At 34.9% G+C, this 14,953-nt stretch overlaps 1 protein-coding gene across 3 annotated transcripts in view; it reads left to right on the top strand.

The window, feature by feature from the left end:
• Window positions 1-14,953, top strand: part of LOC149561952 (uncharacterized) — a 172,019-nt gene that overhangs the window by 83,867 nt on the left and 73,199 nt on the right. For 2 of the 3 annotated variants that reach the window (XM_089825477.1, XM_089825478.1), the window contains exon 8: window positions 7,069-7,123. The exons of the other annotated variant lie outside the window; for it this stretch is intronic. In XM_089825477.1, coding sequence (XP_089681603.1) covers window positions 7,069-7,123 — 55 coding nt within the window. The remainder of the gene's footprint in view (window positions 1-7,068; window positions 7,124-14,953) is intronic. 3 annotated transcript variants of the gene reach the window in all.

Here is a 14,953-nt window from a genome sequence, read left to right as displayed (position 1 = left end):
TTATTTTGATCACTCTGTATCTTATTCACTGCACTCAGAGTGCTTTGAGAAGAATTGTAAATAGCATGATTTGGGATCACATTTCATGGCTCCGCGTGTGTAATGGTTGGAACCACTTTATTTCATGGTTAAGTGGATTGTGCTTAGTCAGTGACATGGTCAAGATGGATAATGATGGTTTATTGGTCATCGGTTCTCATATTAAAGATACTTCAATGAAGGATTGTTCAGCTTTACAGGAGATATATATATATATATATATATATATATATTTGTTTTGTTCATTTGTAATTTATTCATTCATCCGGAATATCACTTTTGGTATCACTGCAATCAGAGTTTTGATGTGAATTTGCTGCAAGGAAATATAAGTGTTGAGAGTTTTCTTTGTTAGCTGTGTGAACAATGGTTTTAGTATTCATTCTCTTTATATATATATATATATATATATATATATATATATATATATATATATATATATATCTGTTTTGTTCATTTGTAATTTATTCATTCATCCGGAATATCACTTTTGGTATCACTGCAATCAGAGTTTTGATGTGAATTTGCTGCAAGGAAATATAAGTGTTGAGAGTTTTCTTTGTTAGCTGTGTGAACAATGGTTTTAGTATTCATTCTCTTTGCTCTGTATCAGTCTTTTTTATCATGTCTTATACACTATAGTGTGTTGCAAGTTCTGGGACTATCACACTAAGTTTATATGTGTTGAGACTCAGTCATCTTGTATTGTCTATTTACATACGACGTGTGTGTGTGTGTGTGTGAGATTGTGGAGTAGTCTATGTGATTTTTTATGTATTGCAACTAATAAAAAGTGTTTCTCATATTGTTAAAAGGCATTCTATGTATGATTGCTAAGTGGAAACTGTAATGTTCTTGATGAGCTCTTGGGAGGAAGAGACTACCATCTTTGTAATATCCTGAACAAACTAGTATATGTATGAAAAAGGAGTGTCTGTACAGTGCTGAAGATGTGTGTACAGTGGCAAGTAATGTCCATATGGTATCTTCCCATACAAAGTTGGCAAGGGGAGTGGCGACTTCCTTCCGTACAATGGATGCTTGTTTCTATACAATGAATGAGGGCAGGGTGTATAGTTGCAACAGTCTATATGGTGGAGCGACAAACGTGACCACACATTTCTAGGTGGAGAGTTGAGTAGCTTGTACCGTGGGGGAGGGAGAAGTCAGTTCGTATGGTGATGGGAAGGATTTGGTGTATGGAGACTTGATGAATGGTGTGCCTGTGAGTTGTAGGGATTAGGCAAGGCAAGGTTGTATGGTGCTGAGGAAATCCCTACAGAAATTATAGAGTTTGTACTTTGGGAAAAAGTGCAATCTTGCGCTGAGAGTGAGTAGGCCGTGCAAATAACAAGCATGCCGTGTATGTTTCCAAAAGCAGTGTGATGTATTGTTTCCAACTAGTAGTGAATATGTAGCGCATACGACTTTCTAGACAATAGGAAGCCAATTATAGATATATATGCGATTATTGCCAAAAATTGTAAACAAAGATGGTGTCCCAATTTGCCAAATCCGAGCAAAGTAATACAAAATGGAATAGGTGAGGGTTGAATCACATTGAAATCGCAAGAGCCAACTAGGGAAGATCTTGCACTTCCAAAATGGTGAGATAAGCAGAACAATAGGAATTCACAGAACAATAAAATAATCCAAATTCACATGACTAAACAACTCAACCTGACAGATAGAAATACCCCATCCAGGAAGAAACTATGTGCTGACAGAAAACACAACAAACACCTATGAAAATAATTAAAAAATAAAATGGGTCCGAGATATGCTAAATCATTCGGCCCAACAAACAAATTTTAATATCTTGTTTATTTTATAACGGGAACATTATAGAAACAATCTCAAATTAAAATTCATTTCTCTAACTGAGCTTGTGAGCTTTGTAATTAGTCTTGATCTTTATTTCAATAAAGGATATTTTCTTTGGCGTGAATGGGTTTTTCCCTAGAGTAGGAGGGTTTTCCCAGGGTATCTCTAGTGTCCTTGTGCTTCGTTCTTTATCTGTTATTTGTTATTTTTGTTATGATTCAAAAATCCAACATGGCATTAGAGTGGGTCTACTAAAGATTTTGAATTAGAACAAGAAGTTTGGGAATTTAAGAAATGCAAGAATTGATGGATTCTTTTGTGATTGTGTAGAAGCAAATGTTGTGGTGTTCAATTTTCTCTTTTTCCTAGCACTATAACTTTGTGATGGAAATTTTTTTTTGACGAAATTCAGACAATAAAGAGATAAGTATTTTATGATTATATCTTTGAATATTGATCATGTTTTTTATGCGGTTAATATTAATTCATGGTATAACACTAAGAATAGTGTATGTTTTTAGCATTTATTTGCAATTTCTTTTCATTAATAGTTTGATCCTATGAACTATTGCTGATCTTTCTAAAATGCTTCCAAGACAGATTAAGAAGCAACAAAATAATGAGAGATAACATGCAAGTCATGCAAGGTGAAGAAATGAACAAATATGAGCACTCTATTTTTTGTCATGAGATTGAGTTGATGAGAGATAACCCTATTGAAGAGGGAGAATCTATACAGAGTGTCATTACAATTAGTTTCTTCAAGAAGAGAAAATGACATTCAGAGGGGGACTATTCAATTGCAAAAATGAGATTCGGTGGGAGCTTGAGTGGCAATTGTAGAATGCTAAGTCCTTTGCAAGGGATCAACAAGCTCATGTAGCAGGTGTGACCATTGAATCTCCTTGTGTGTTCAAACTTGAATTTGATCTTTTTGTGATAATCCAAGATTATGTTGTCCCTGTTGAGAAGGTGTCTTAGTTTTTAGATGATCTTTTATGTGTTAATTAGTTCTCCTCTGAGATAATTTTGAGGTGCAATCCCTTGTTAACGAGTTCTTAGCGAGAGAAGTTTGAGGTGCCATCCCTTGTTAATGAGTTCTTCTGTGCAAGAAGTTCGAGGTGAAAGCCCTTATTAATGAGTTCTGCTTTACAAGGGAAGTCCGAGGTGCAATCCCTTATTAATGAGTTATACTCTGCAAGAGAAGTTTGAGGTGAAATCCCTTCTTAATGAGTTCTTCACAATAGAAGTTCAAGGTGAAATTCCTTGTTGTACCCTCTTGGAGTAGCTATGATGGATCCACCCTTTGGGAGTAACCATGATGGAAGTCTTGTGTGCGACTCCATGACTTTATTTTTCTGTTTTTTTGATTCACCTTCTAGGAGTAGCTGTGGTGAATATTGTTATGATGAGATAACATTTTTCATTGAGAAAATTTGTGATGATATTTTGTTACTGACACTATTTGATTGTAGTAGCATGCACTTGTCATGAGATGACAAACTGATCATTTCTCTCTTGCTAAGAGGGAGTGTTAATGTTTAGTAGCTGCAAAAGAAATCATAATCTACCATCATGTTCATGTTGTGTTTTAGTTTGATCACTCTATCTCTTATCGTGTTTCATTTCTTTGTGTGTGTAATCACTGGGACTGTTTCATTTCATGGTCAAGTGGATTGTGCTTAGTGAGTGATGTGGTCAAGCTGGATAATGTCGGTTCATTGGTCATTAGTTCTCATATTAAAGATGTTGGTGTAATTCCATAACCATCAACCTTTCACCTTTAATAAACTCTTCAGCTTTACGGGGGACATATATTTGTTTTGTTCATTTGTAATATATTCATTCATCTGGAATATCATTTTTGGTATCGTTGTGATCAGAGTTTTGACATCAATATGCTGCAAGGAAATATAATTGTTGAGTCTTCTTTGTTAGCTATGTGAACAATGATTTTAGTTTTCTTTCTCTCTGCTATGTATTAGAGTCTTTGTGATCATATTTTATATGCAACAGTGTGTTGTGAGTTCCGGGACTATTACAGTAAGTGTATACGCACTGAGACTAAATCATCTTGTATTGTCTATTTACATATGATTTGTGTGTGTGATCGTTGAGCAATTTATTTGATTCTTTATGTGTTGCAACTGATAACAAGAGTTGCTCAGATTGTTATAAGGCATTCTATGAGTGATTGCTAAGTGGAAACAATCTCAGAGTAGAATTCAATTCTCTGACTGAGCGTGTGAGCTATTTAATTAGTCTTGATCTTTATTTCAATAAAGGAGAATTTCTTTGGCGTGGCTGGGTTTTTCCCTTGAGTATGATGGTTTTCCTAGGGTATCTCCGGTGCCCTTGTGTTTCTTGCTTTATCTATTATTTGTTTTAGATTAAGGTAAAAACAAGTTTTGAAGGGACCCAAAACCCTTTACAAAAAACTAAAGATAAACATTAAGCACCACCAGGTTTTACAAGGACCTGAAACCTAAAGTTCTAAACAAAGAAACTAGGTTTTACAGGGACTTGAAACCAAAAGTTTAAACCATAAAAAAATAGCTAGGTTTTACAAGGACCTGGAACCTAGAGTTTTAAACAAGCTGGAAAACAAAAAGCAAATCCAGAAAAACCACACAGACCAGCAACCAACACACCAGATCCCACGACCAGCACCTATAGCAACTCTTTAATGATATTCGCCACCTCTTTACGTGCTTTTGCAGTACTTTGGCTAATATCAGCTGAAGCTAAAACAGGAGCCTCAAGAGCCTCAGTGACCTTTTTCCTCATGCTCTGCCTAGTGCTCTTACTAGGTCTTCTTGGACTCCCCATCCCAGCATTACCTAGAGACATTATCTCCTCATTGCTCTTCTTACCTAGATTGGCCGCCGTTGCACACCGACTAGAAGTGACCTGTTCCATTCTTTGACCACTTTCCTTAATTAAGTAACGGAGCTCCTGCTCATATTCCTTGAGCTTTTCAAAGATGTTACCAATTTGTATTTCCATCTGAGCTCTCATGGTGCATTCATAGTCCAACTCTTTCTGCATAATCCCCATTTTCTATTATTTGTTATTTATAGTCTGATTCAAAAAATTCAACATTCTCAATTGGCTCCATAACTGCCACATCATTTTAATCACCGATGACAACTCACAATAAGCTTTGACTTTTCAACGTGTTATTGTTTATTAATTAGCAGTCTTCAACACTTAAAAAAACAATCAAACATCCTTGCTAATGAAAGTTTAAGTATTGAGCTTAGATATGACCTTAGAGATCAAATTAGTTGTTAATGTGATTTCAAATCGATACTCTACTGTTTAATGAATCTTTTAAAGTTCCTGCCACTGTAACTTCTGTTCTGTTCCAGATTTCTGTTGCTGTTACCGCTGTTCTGTTACAGGTTCCTCTCACTGTTGTTCTGTTTCTGTCTCCATCAAGACATGATTGAAATTCTTAGTGACCTGCTCCTGTCACTCTTTTGACAGTATGTAAAGATCATACCACAAGCTCACATTATCAGAACTTCAATGGAATATATTTCTGATAACAAGCAATCCATAATTTCAATGATCAAACACATATATGTGATTGATATACTTTGCTATTCAGAAAACCATCTTTCAATGTTACTCTTGATATCCATGCATAAATCCAACACTCAAATATGTTGCTTCTTTAAAGTCCTCATGAACACATACACATTTTTCTTGCACGGTATCCATCATCTCAAGATATCACTTTAGTTGACATCAATGTATCAACTTGGTTGACATCAATGACAAACCGATGCCAACAAGGGAATCCCCACCTTGGCTCAGTAGATGCCCAATGACAAGGGTATGTTTACACACTCACAAGAATCGGTCCATTCATGCCAGTGTCTTATCATAACTTTCAACTCATTGGAACTCAATAACATTCCTTGGCCTCATTTTTTGAGTTGCCTTCGAGATTCGTGGAGCTTCATGTTTGTGACATGGTCTAGATTTTAATATTGAATTGGACCACAAGGAGGCATTGGAAGATAAATCTATCTTTGTCCACTAGTCTCATGGGCAAGTCACACACCAATTGGCTTGTTTTTCTTGTTCAGGTAGATCTGCAAGCTTTATGTTTTGGGACTGGGTTTTTTCTACGAGCCTCTTTAATTCCTTCAAAGCTCTAAGTATTTCAATATTATCTGAGTTTTTTTTTTTGTGTTAGTAGATGCTCTTCATTTGGTTTAGGAGGTGGTATCAGTACATCATTCATGTCAGGATTGAGCTAATGAATTATTGCATTTCCAAATCCATTAGTAAATGGAGAGGACCATGAGAGATGATTGTAACCAACATCCTCTTGAGCTTGAGAAATTGTTATCCAAGCCTTATTGTTCTAGCCATGTTTTTAAAACTGTGCTCATTTGATTCATCATTTCCTCCCACCCAGAATGGAATTGTGCCTTTTTATTTTTCAAATTTACCTGAGAAAATTCTAGACTTTGTTTGTGTTCAATACAATCTGTAAACAAATCAATCAAAAACCAGGTCAAGGAAAAAAAACATAGAGATGAATAACATGGCCAATATAGGAAGGGTAAATCTTCAAGCCAACAGGAAAGTAGAAAGGAAGAATATAGGACTGAATCCTACCAACACTCAGAAAGAACATAATCTGAAGTCAATGAGTACGTGTTGCAGGTCCAGAGACAAAGAACACAGGTAAATGGAAGAATAGAAGGGACCTCACACCAGGTAAAACAAAACAATAGAGAGGTATTGAAAATGTTGCTTTTAACAGCAGGTTTGTTCCCAGTTCAGAGAAACCCAAAAATTAAATCAATGGAGACTGGTCTGAATAACAAGTCATAAAAAAGACGTGTAATCTCATCCAAACAGTTGTAAAAATTGAGCCAAAAGATCATAAAGTATTTTTGGAAGCTTTCAAGTTCCAGCAACAAATCTCATGAAAAGTTCTCACTCAAGAATGTTAAAGTTGAGTTGCTTGAGTTACATGCACCATTTTTTTCGTTTGCCTTAATGTCAGGGTGTATAGATTTTTATTACTTGTTATCCTTCATGCTATTGCTCTTACCTATATGAAAAATGTTTCAAATTGTAATCTGACTTGTAGCTGGTGGAATGTGTATGTGATGGATTAGTACCAAAGCTCATCAACATATTATTTGGTGTTTTATGAAAAAACACATTTTTTCATGACAGGGAAGGCAAACAAAAGGAGAAATTCTCTTGAAGCTTCATCATTGGGCTCAAAAATGTACGCCTATATGGTGCTCAACAGGATTTTATTTCTTTATCTCCTTTTTCTAATATCTTGTATTTGCTATAGGTGTTTTCCTTTTTGCTCTACATTTATCTTATTGATTTTCTCTGTAATAACTTCTAGTGACATGCATATAAAGAAGTGTGATATGATATTTTGAGGTCTGTATAGTATTAGGTGCAATAATTGAAGGGTTATTTTATGGGTTATACATTGTTTACAATAGTATTTACATTTGCATTATCTTGATTGTGTGTATGTTTGGTTTATGAACATAAGAACAAGAAAGAAACTGACTTAATCTGTAAATATTAAATAATGTTTTATGCATTTTATTTGGTAAGAGAGAGATACACCACCTGCTCTACACATGTAGGAAAAATGAAAATTCTATTAATTTTGGCATCTAATTTGTTAGTTTCATAGACTCTCTTGATCCCATTTGTACAACTAAGGTCTAGGTGTAAAATACATCTCTCCATTGACTCTTTGGAGAGTTATTTCTTCCTTTTTTGTATTCTAGGTCTCTTCAGAATGCAAGACTGAGCATCATAGGCCTTATTTCTCTCCTTTTCCAATTTATAGCTTCAAATGAGTGTTTGGGACCAGGAAACAAGTTTTGATACCTTTTTTTTTTTCCAACTCGATGCTATGTTGTATACATATAATCCTTTTTGCACTAAGACACCTTTAAATTCAAATCTTTGTTTGACCCTCATTTTATCAATCATGGATGAGTCGTTATTTCCCTCAGTCTTGAATGGTGTTTGTTTGGTATGTCTATTTAATGTCTTTGTGAGGCCTACCTAAAGATCTTTAGACCATGTCGTGAGAGGTGAACAATGGAGCTCAAACAAGGGAGGAAAGGCAAAAACAATATGAAATAGAAACAGTAGAACAAATGTACAAGCATGCACTTGTAAAAAGGATCTCCTGTCTTAGTGAAAAAGTTGTCAAAATTCTCTATCCATATAATTGGGATGTGCTTGGCTGAAGAGGAAGTTATATTAAAATATTATTGGAAGGGTGCAATCTAGGGGAGGGGAATGTGTCCCTATGAAAACATGTTTAAGAAATTTTATTTAAAAAGGCACACCTAATGTTTAGGCGTCTGTGCTGGTTCCCTAAACCACAGATTGGAAATCCAAGAGTTCTGCCAATTCTCTAATAGGATTATTCAATTAGTTCTGGCCAATGAACATGAATAACCTCATGGTTCAATTCCCCTGCACTTTAGGCTTCACTAAACTTAGGCGGGTAAACCTTCACCTTAAACCTTGATCACTTGGTTCAAAGCTTTTCTATAGCAAATTTAAGCTTCGCGAGTTCTTGAGTCGGTAAAATCCTTAAAATCAATCAAAATAAAATTTATATGAGTGCTTTGAGATATTTACTTGTTAAATGAATATTATTCAAATGAAAGCAATAGTGTTTATGAGTTATGGATATGGCAGAGTATTGAACTTCAAGGCCTCAGACATCAACCACTCCACAAAATAAATTGCAGACCAGTCCCTTATCTAATCTAGGGTAAATAGAGTCAAACTCTTCAAATTCTTATATACAACCCTGAGAGAAAGTATTATACCATCCTTTACTTTATAGACTAAAGCTTCAATTGACAACGCAAACCCTAGTCTAGTTGAATTTAAATTTTTTGGGAAAACCGATTAGAATAAATTCACATAGACAACATTTCATATGCAAATTTTGATGATTAAAGATTTGTATTGAAATCAACTTCTTCATTGTTAGTAGCAATTGATTTTAAAATAATAAATCACAAGGGATTAATCTGAACAAAATACTTGAACTTCAATTTTCAAGACGAAGAAGAAAAATAGGGTTCTTGCATTAATTTCAAAAATGAGTACAATAAGTCTGTGCTTCAGTTACAATATCCAACCTACCAAAAACTGCAAAAAACATCTATCCCTTTTTAATGTCTCTCTCTCTCTCTGTATTTTTTCTTCCTTCTCCACTTACCTCTCTTGCTTCAAAATTCTTCTACTATATATATATTTTGAATAAGTTGAGTCAAGCTAAGGTTGAATCACAAACATTTGTCTCAAAGAATCCAACATACCAATAATACTTTGCAATGTCAAGAAAATCTTTGCAAACCTTGTGACAACAAGTCTCATCAAATCTCTCCCACAAATATGCTCTCATCAAATGTAGAACCCAAGGGTGATTGTAGATATACTTTGTGATCTGCCTTGCATCTTCCACAATTGGAGTCGCCCAATTAAGTTTTCCTATATCTTCCAAAAGGTCAAAGAGGTGTGTTGCAGAAGGTGTCCAAAAAAGAGTTGAGTGCCCCTCTTGGAGGATTCTACCTAGCTTATTAGTAAAAAAATCAATAATTAGATTCAATATTTTACCTCAAAATTAAATTAAGTATCACTTATTAATGTTTAATCATATGCAATGGAAATTGTTGCCACATATGGTGTCGTATTATTGGTGATGATTTGGACCACATTCTCTACTCCCACCTCCATGAAAAGATCATTCAACATTAATGCTAATGTTTGAGTATTTTTCACCTTGTTGGAGGCATTAACCGATTTTCAAAACACAACACTGTCCTTTGCAAGAAACCAAAAAGTAATAATGGTTTGGTTTTTTCTATCTGTCCACCCATCAAAAAGAATGGTGCAGTCAAATTCACTTCACTCTTTTTTATGTTTCTCCACCACTTCTCTTGCCCTATTAATTGCATTTATGAGCAACATACAAAAACAAAGTGAAATAAAGCCTTAGTACACAATTTTGATTTAATAAACAAGAAAAAATAATTAAAAGTTTAAAATGAAATAGTGAATTTCAATTATTTACTAACCTCCCACCCAAATCCACCCTTTTCCTAAAATTGTCATTGCAGTCACCATACTTAGCCAATAGGGACTCTCAGCCACACACAATGGGAGATTCTTGAAATACGAAGAAACAACACATGCAATGTTTGTTTTCTCATGTGCTTGTTCCATCCAGTGGCCTCTAATGACGGTTGTGCTCTAGGTGAGTCCCTAGGCACAAAACAACCGTCTATTCTTGATGCTGATGGTGGTGTAGAACCAGGCACTCTACTAGAGGAAGCAAAAGCAGTAAAAGAGAAGGCACTCTATTTGCGGACACAGGCCATAGAGAGAACCCACGATGCTCTCAATTGTTGCTTCTTCTTCAATGTCAATTGGAGCACCTTGAGTACATATCAGCTATGGCTTCCCTCATAGCTCATCTTCCCCTCTCTCTTTGCAATTTTTTTCCCTTCCCCAAGGGCATTAAAAAACTTTTTTATCTCTTCTGTAGTTTTCTCACATGGATTTGTTTCATGCTTCCTAATGACTACAAGGTGGTACTTGAGGCAGTTTATGCCTCTAGAAATTACTTTCTCACATTTTATGCAAATCACCTTTCCAAGCTCTTTCGGTTAATCATATGCATATCTCCATGGTTATCTCTAGCATTTTTAGGCTGGGTGCCTATACATCTAGAAGGGCATGGTGTTAGTGGTCTCTCTTCTTGTAAATTTGTCATGCTAAAATCTGCCCTACACATAAAAATGAAAAACACAAAATAAATATCTAGTTAAACAAATAGACAAACTATCTAAATTAGTTTCAATATTTTTAGACATCATTCAAAGTATTATAAAACTAAACAAACTATTAGGGTTTGATCTTTTTTTTAAAACTAGATATTCTTAAAAACAAAATAGTGATAGATTCAACAAAACTTGTCAAATATAGTGTTAAATATTGTTCTAAAATTTCAAAATCATTTCTAACTACTTAGGAATGATTTTGTATTCATTTAGATGCAACAAAAAATGAATAGACTGTTTAAAAAAATATAGAAACAAAGTCAACAAACCTACCTGGGAATGTTATTCTTCTTAAAGAACCAATTGAAATGCACTTAAAATCCACTCAAATCCACTTCTAATCAATAAACACCAGCTAGCAAAGGCTTGGAAGCCTCTTTCCTTCCACCTACCAAACACAAATGTTGAAAACTAAGGAATGAAGCAAAAAGTGCCATTTTTATGCTTACACCGACTGATTTTCGTTCAGCAAGTTTTTTGTTTAGATTTGCTGAGTTTTTGTGAAAAATTTGCCTAATTAATTGGTGAGTTTTTAAAAAAAACTTGGCGGTTCAGATTCAGTTGCATTATTATAATAATATTTATATTATTATAATAATGACTTTAAGAGATATTTTTAAAAAGTGTGTTGGAAAGTTTCAAGTGTTGAGTTCTTTTGGGAAACTTTCACAATTTCTGAAGGGGATTTTTTTAGGAAACTTTGGCCAATGAAATATTATAAATGAGAGCTCATTTCACTAGGAAAGGCAGGCTTGAATATATATTTTCTTTTTATGCCTTTGTGGCTTTTTCCTGAGTTCGGAATTGTGTGCCCTTGCTGAAGTATAAGGGTTATTGAGTTTTTGAAGATTGTTTGAAGTCATTGCTGTTGTATAGTGGTTTCATCGGTTAAATCTTCTATCTGTGATTTTTTGTGACTAGGAGATTGGATTTATAATTATGAGAATTTTGAGTTTTTGGTAATTTCATTGCAAGTTGTGTTGAAGTATGCAATTTGTTCTAATTCCTCCTACTGTATTACTGTGTCTAAGAGGGATTTAGTGCTGAGATTATTGACTAAGCAAGTGGAGGATAGTTATGCTATTGCTAAAGATCTGCATGAGTCATTGACATTGCAAGGAGTCAAAATATGGAAGTGAAGTTGTGAGAATAAAGCCTGAGACTTGCAAGAGACCCATCGAATTTCAATTGAGGGAAAATATCTGCCATTACTCAACCTGCGTCTGCAATATACTTCTGCCGTTTCATATTCTGGACATTGCGGCTGAATACTGGGGCACGTGATTGAATTGTTGAGCCGTGTTGAGGCTTTGTGGGTCACATACTTCACCCAGTCCATTGCATGTGGCGATCCAAGGATTGTAGGAGGCAACTGGGACACCATTAACCACCTGCAGTTAGTATTCTTGCTGTGGTTTAATAACAGAGGCTACGGAATCAGTCAAGGAGTTGCTGTTGGCTTGGGAATTTGATTGGCAATCATAGGAAGCTTGTAACAAATTGTTGTGGCTATGTCGTTTGTGGTTTTGGGGCCAAGAGCACCGATTTGTTTGCATTTATTCACCAGTCTGGGAGTATAGTTTGCAAACCAGTCGGATGTGATTTGTGGTCTATTACCAGGTTCGTCTTAATCTAAAAATTAGTTATTGTTACAACAATAAATTGTAAGTTGGTTCATATATCAGAACTTAGCTTATGAGTGGCAATTGTTTTAAAAAATAAAGGAAAGAGATTCGATATTGTTATTATTGAAAATTTCAGTATTTTCAATTGTGATAAAATATTATGATAACTAAATTTCTTGCCAATTGTTTGACAAAATTTCAAACTTTTGATTAGTTAAGGTAATTGATGTGTTAAGGCTTAATTGCTGAGCTATAACCGGCTAGAGGTTTTTACAGATTCAAGTAGAATAACTAGTAAGGCACAAAGTCTCTAAATAGATACTCTCAAAATTAATAAATACCTACAACTGAAGCCCAAAGTCTTTAGTTCTAAGTAATTGAAACCACTACTAACTACAACAAACTGTCCTCCTGTAATACAAAGTCTTCAAAAGTTCAAATTGGCTCCGAATAGAGTAGGCAGCTCAAAGTTTGCACAATTGAATTCAATTCCCTCTTGAGAAAAGCTCCAAAACTCACAATCAATATCCAAAAAATGTCGTCATATAACAGTTTGAATTGGCACAAAGTCTCAAAACAATCTTCCTCTTTTATTGAACGCAATCTGATTTACATCCAAGAACAAAGTCTTAGAGAGCACATCCAAACTGGCAGAGTTTTCTTTCCTTGCCAAAAGATGATAATTTACAATGAGTTCCCTTCTTTATATAGGAAAAGAGTGAGAGAAAGGTGGGGAAAGAAGGGGAAAACCTTTAACTGCCTTAACTTATTCTCTAACAAACTTTTAGCTAACTTTGACTTATTCAAAGTTTCATACCTAATGCACTTGCAACTAGATTATATATTACAACTTTGCACATAATACTATCACATGCAACTACATGTTGTTTTTCCATTACACATCATCTGTCAATTACAAATAACAAATTTTTGATGAAAATATTCTAAGTGCCCGACAAGACAACTTCTATTACATCATCCTTTGTGGTCTTCATGTTGCTAAAGGAATTCTTTATGAATGATGTGCTTAGGCTTGGTGGAAGCATCTCTAACCGAAATATGAGTATGCATCCTTGATTGTTTCGTTGAGTGTTCATTGACCATTTTTGTCTTGAAATCATTCTATGCTTGTAATCATTCTTTCACCTTGTAGGCTTCATTATCTGATCATTCTTGTCTTGTGTCAGTATGTGAAGTTAAATCATTTAGTTGATCAAATCATTGGAGATAGAAATAACGGTGTATTAACAAGAAGAATGGCAAGATAAAACACATGTTTACTTTCAGAGCTTGAAACTAGAATAGTAAGAGAAGCATTAAAAGATGATGACTGGGTGAAAGAAATAAAAGAGGACTTAGAATCGATAGAAAAGAACAAGACTTGGATACTTGTTTCGAGACCGGTGGATAAGAATGTGATCGGTATTAAGTAGGTTTTCAAGAATAAAATGGATGAATCTAGCACAGTGGTGAAAAAGGTTAGACTTGTTTGCAAAGGTTATGCACATGAAGGATTAGACTATGGTGAAACATTTGCACCTGTAACCAGACTTGAAAGGGTAAGAATACTGCTTGCATATGCTGCATACAAGTAGTTCAAGGTGTATCAAATGGATGTCAAGTCTACATTTCTCAATAGTAGCCTGCAAGAAGTATACATTGAGCAACCTGAAGGGTTTCCTTCATCAAATGGTAAGGATATGATATGTAAGTTGAAGAAAGATTTGTATAGTTTGAAGTAGACACCCAGGGCATGGTATGAGAGACTATATTCCTATCTGATTAAGACCAGTTTCATTGGAACTAGCGAGACACCAATGTGTATCTCAAAGTTGATAAGGAAGACAAACAACTAATTACAGAGAAATTTGGGGATGATATTATAGTTGGAGGTAATGATGAGTGGAGCATTGCATTTGCATAAGAGATGAAGGACTTTGAGATGTCAATGATTAGTGACATCAAGTTCTTCATTGGTTCGCAAGTTTCACAACTCAAAGATGGGATATATATTAGTCAGTCCAACTGTTTCAGAGAAGTGTTGAAGAAATTTGGATTAGAAGATTCAAAATTGGTGGGTACACTTATGGTGACCTGTTGTAAGTTGTCTAAGGAATATGATTCCAAGGAAGTGGATGACACATTATATAGGTCCATGATAGGAAAGTTGCAGTATATTGTGCATAGTAGACCTTGCTGCAATGGCAGATTAGGCAGATGCTACAGGAACTAACAAGGTTAAGTATGCTACATGAAGTTAATGTAATGTTTTATGTGTGCTTTCAATTTTAATGTTTGTAATAAAGTCCTATGTGTGGTGGCATAAATGGAGTAGTAATTCAATGAACTCTCCAAGTATAGCCACTTAAGACAATGTTTGTTTGATTTTCAATTGAGTCAGTTTTCTTTATGTCAGAGTTTTGTGTGTTTAATAATTAAGCCAACTAAACATTGGATAGCTACAGGAAGTTGGCGGCAATTTTGGATTCCTCATGATTTGAAAAAAACATCTATCTGTTCTGTTGTGAGGTTTTCACACCATCGCCCCAAAATTTTTGGGGACCCCCCTTTTTTTTTGGTTGCCTTAGC

Source organism: Cupressus sempervirens, chromosome 4 (genome assembly GCF_028749045.1).
Source record: "Cupressus sempervirens isolate cs-2001-9-10 chromosome 4, ASM2874904v1, whole genome shotgun sequence".
Lineage (NCBI taxonomy): Eukaryota > Viridiplantae > Streptophyta > Pinopsida > Cupressales > Cupressaceae > Cupressus > Cupressus sempervirens.
The sequence above is the reverse complement of the archived record's forward strand: the minus strand, read 5'-3'. Positions and strand labels throughout refer to the sequence as shown.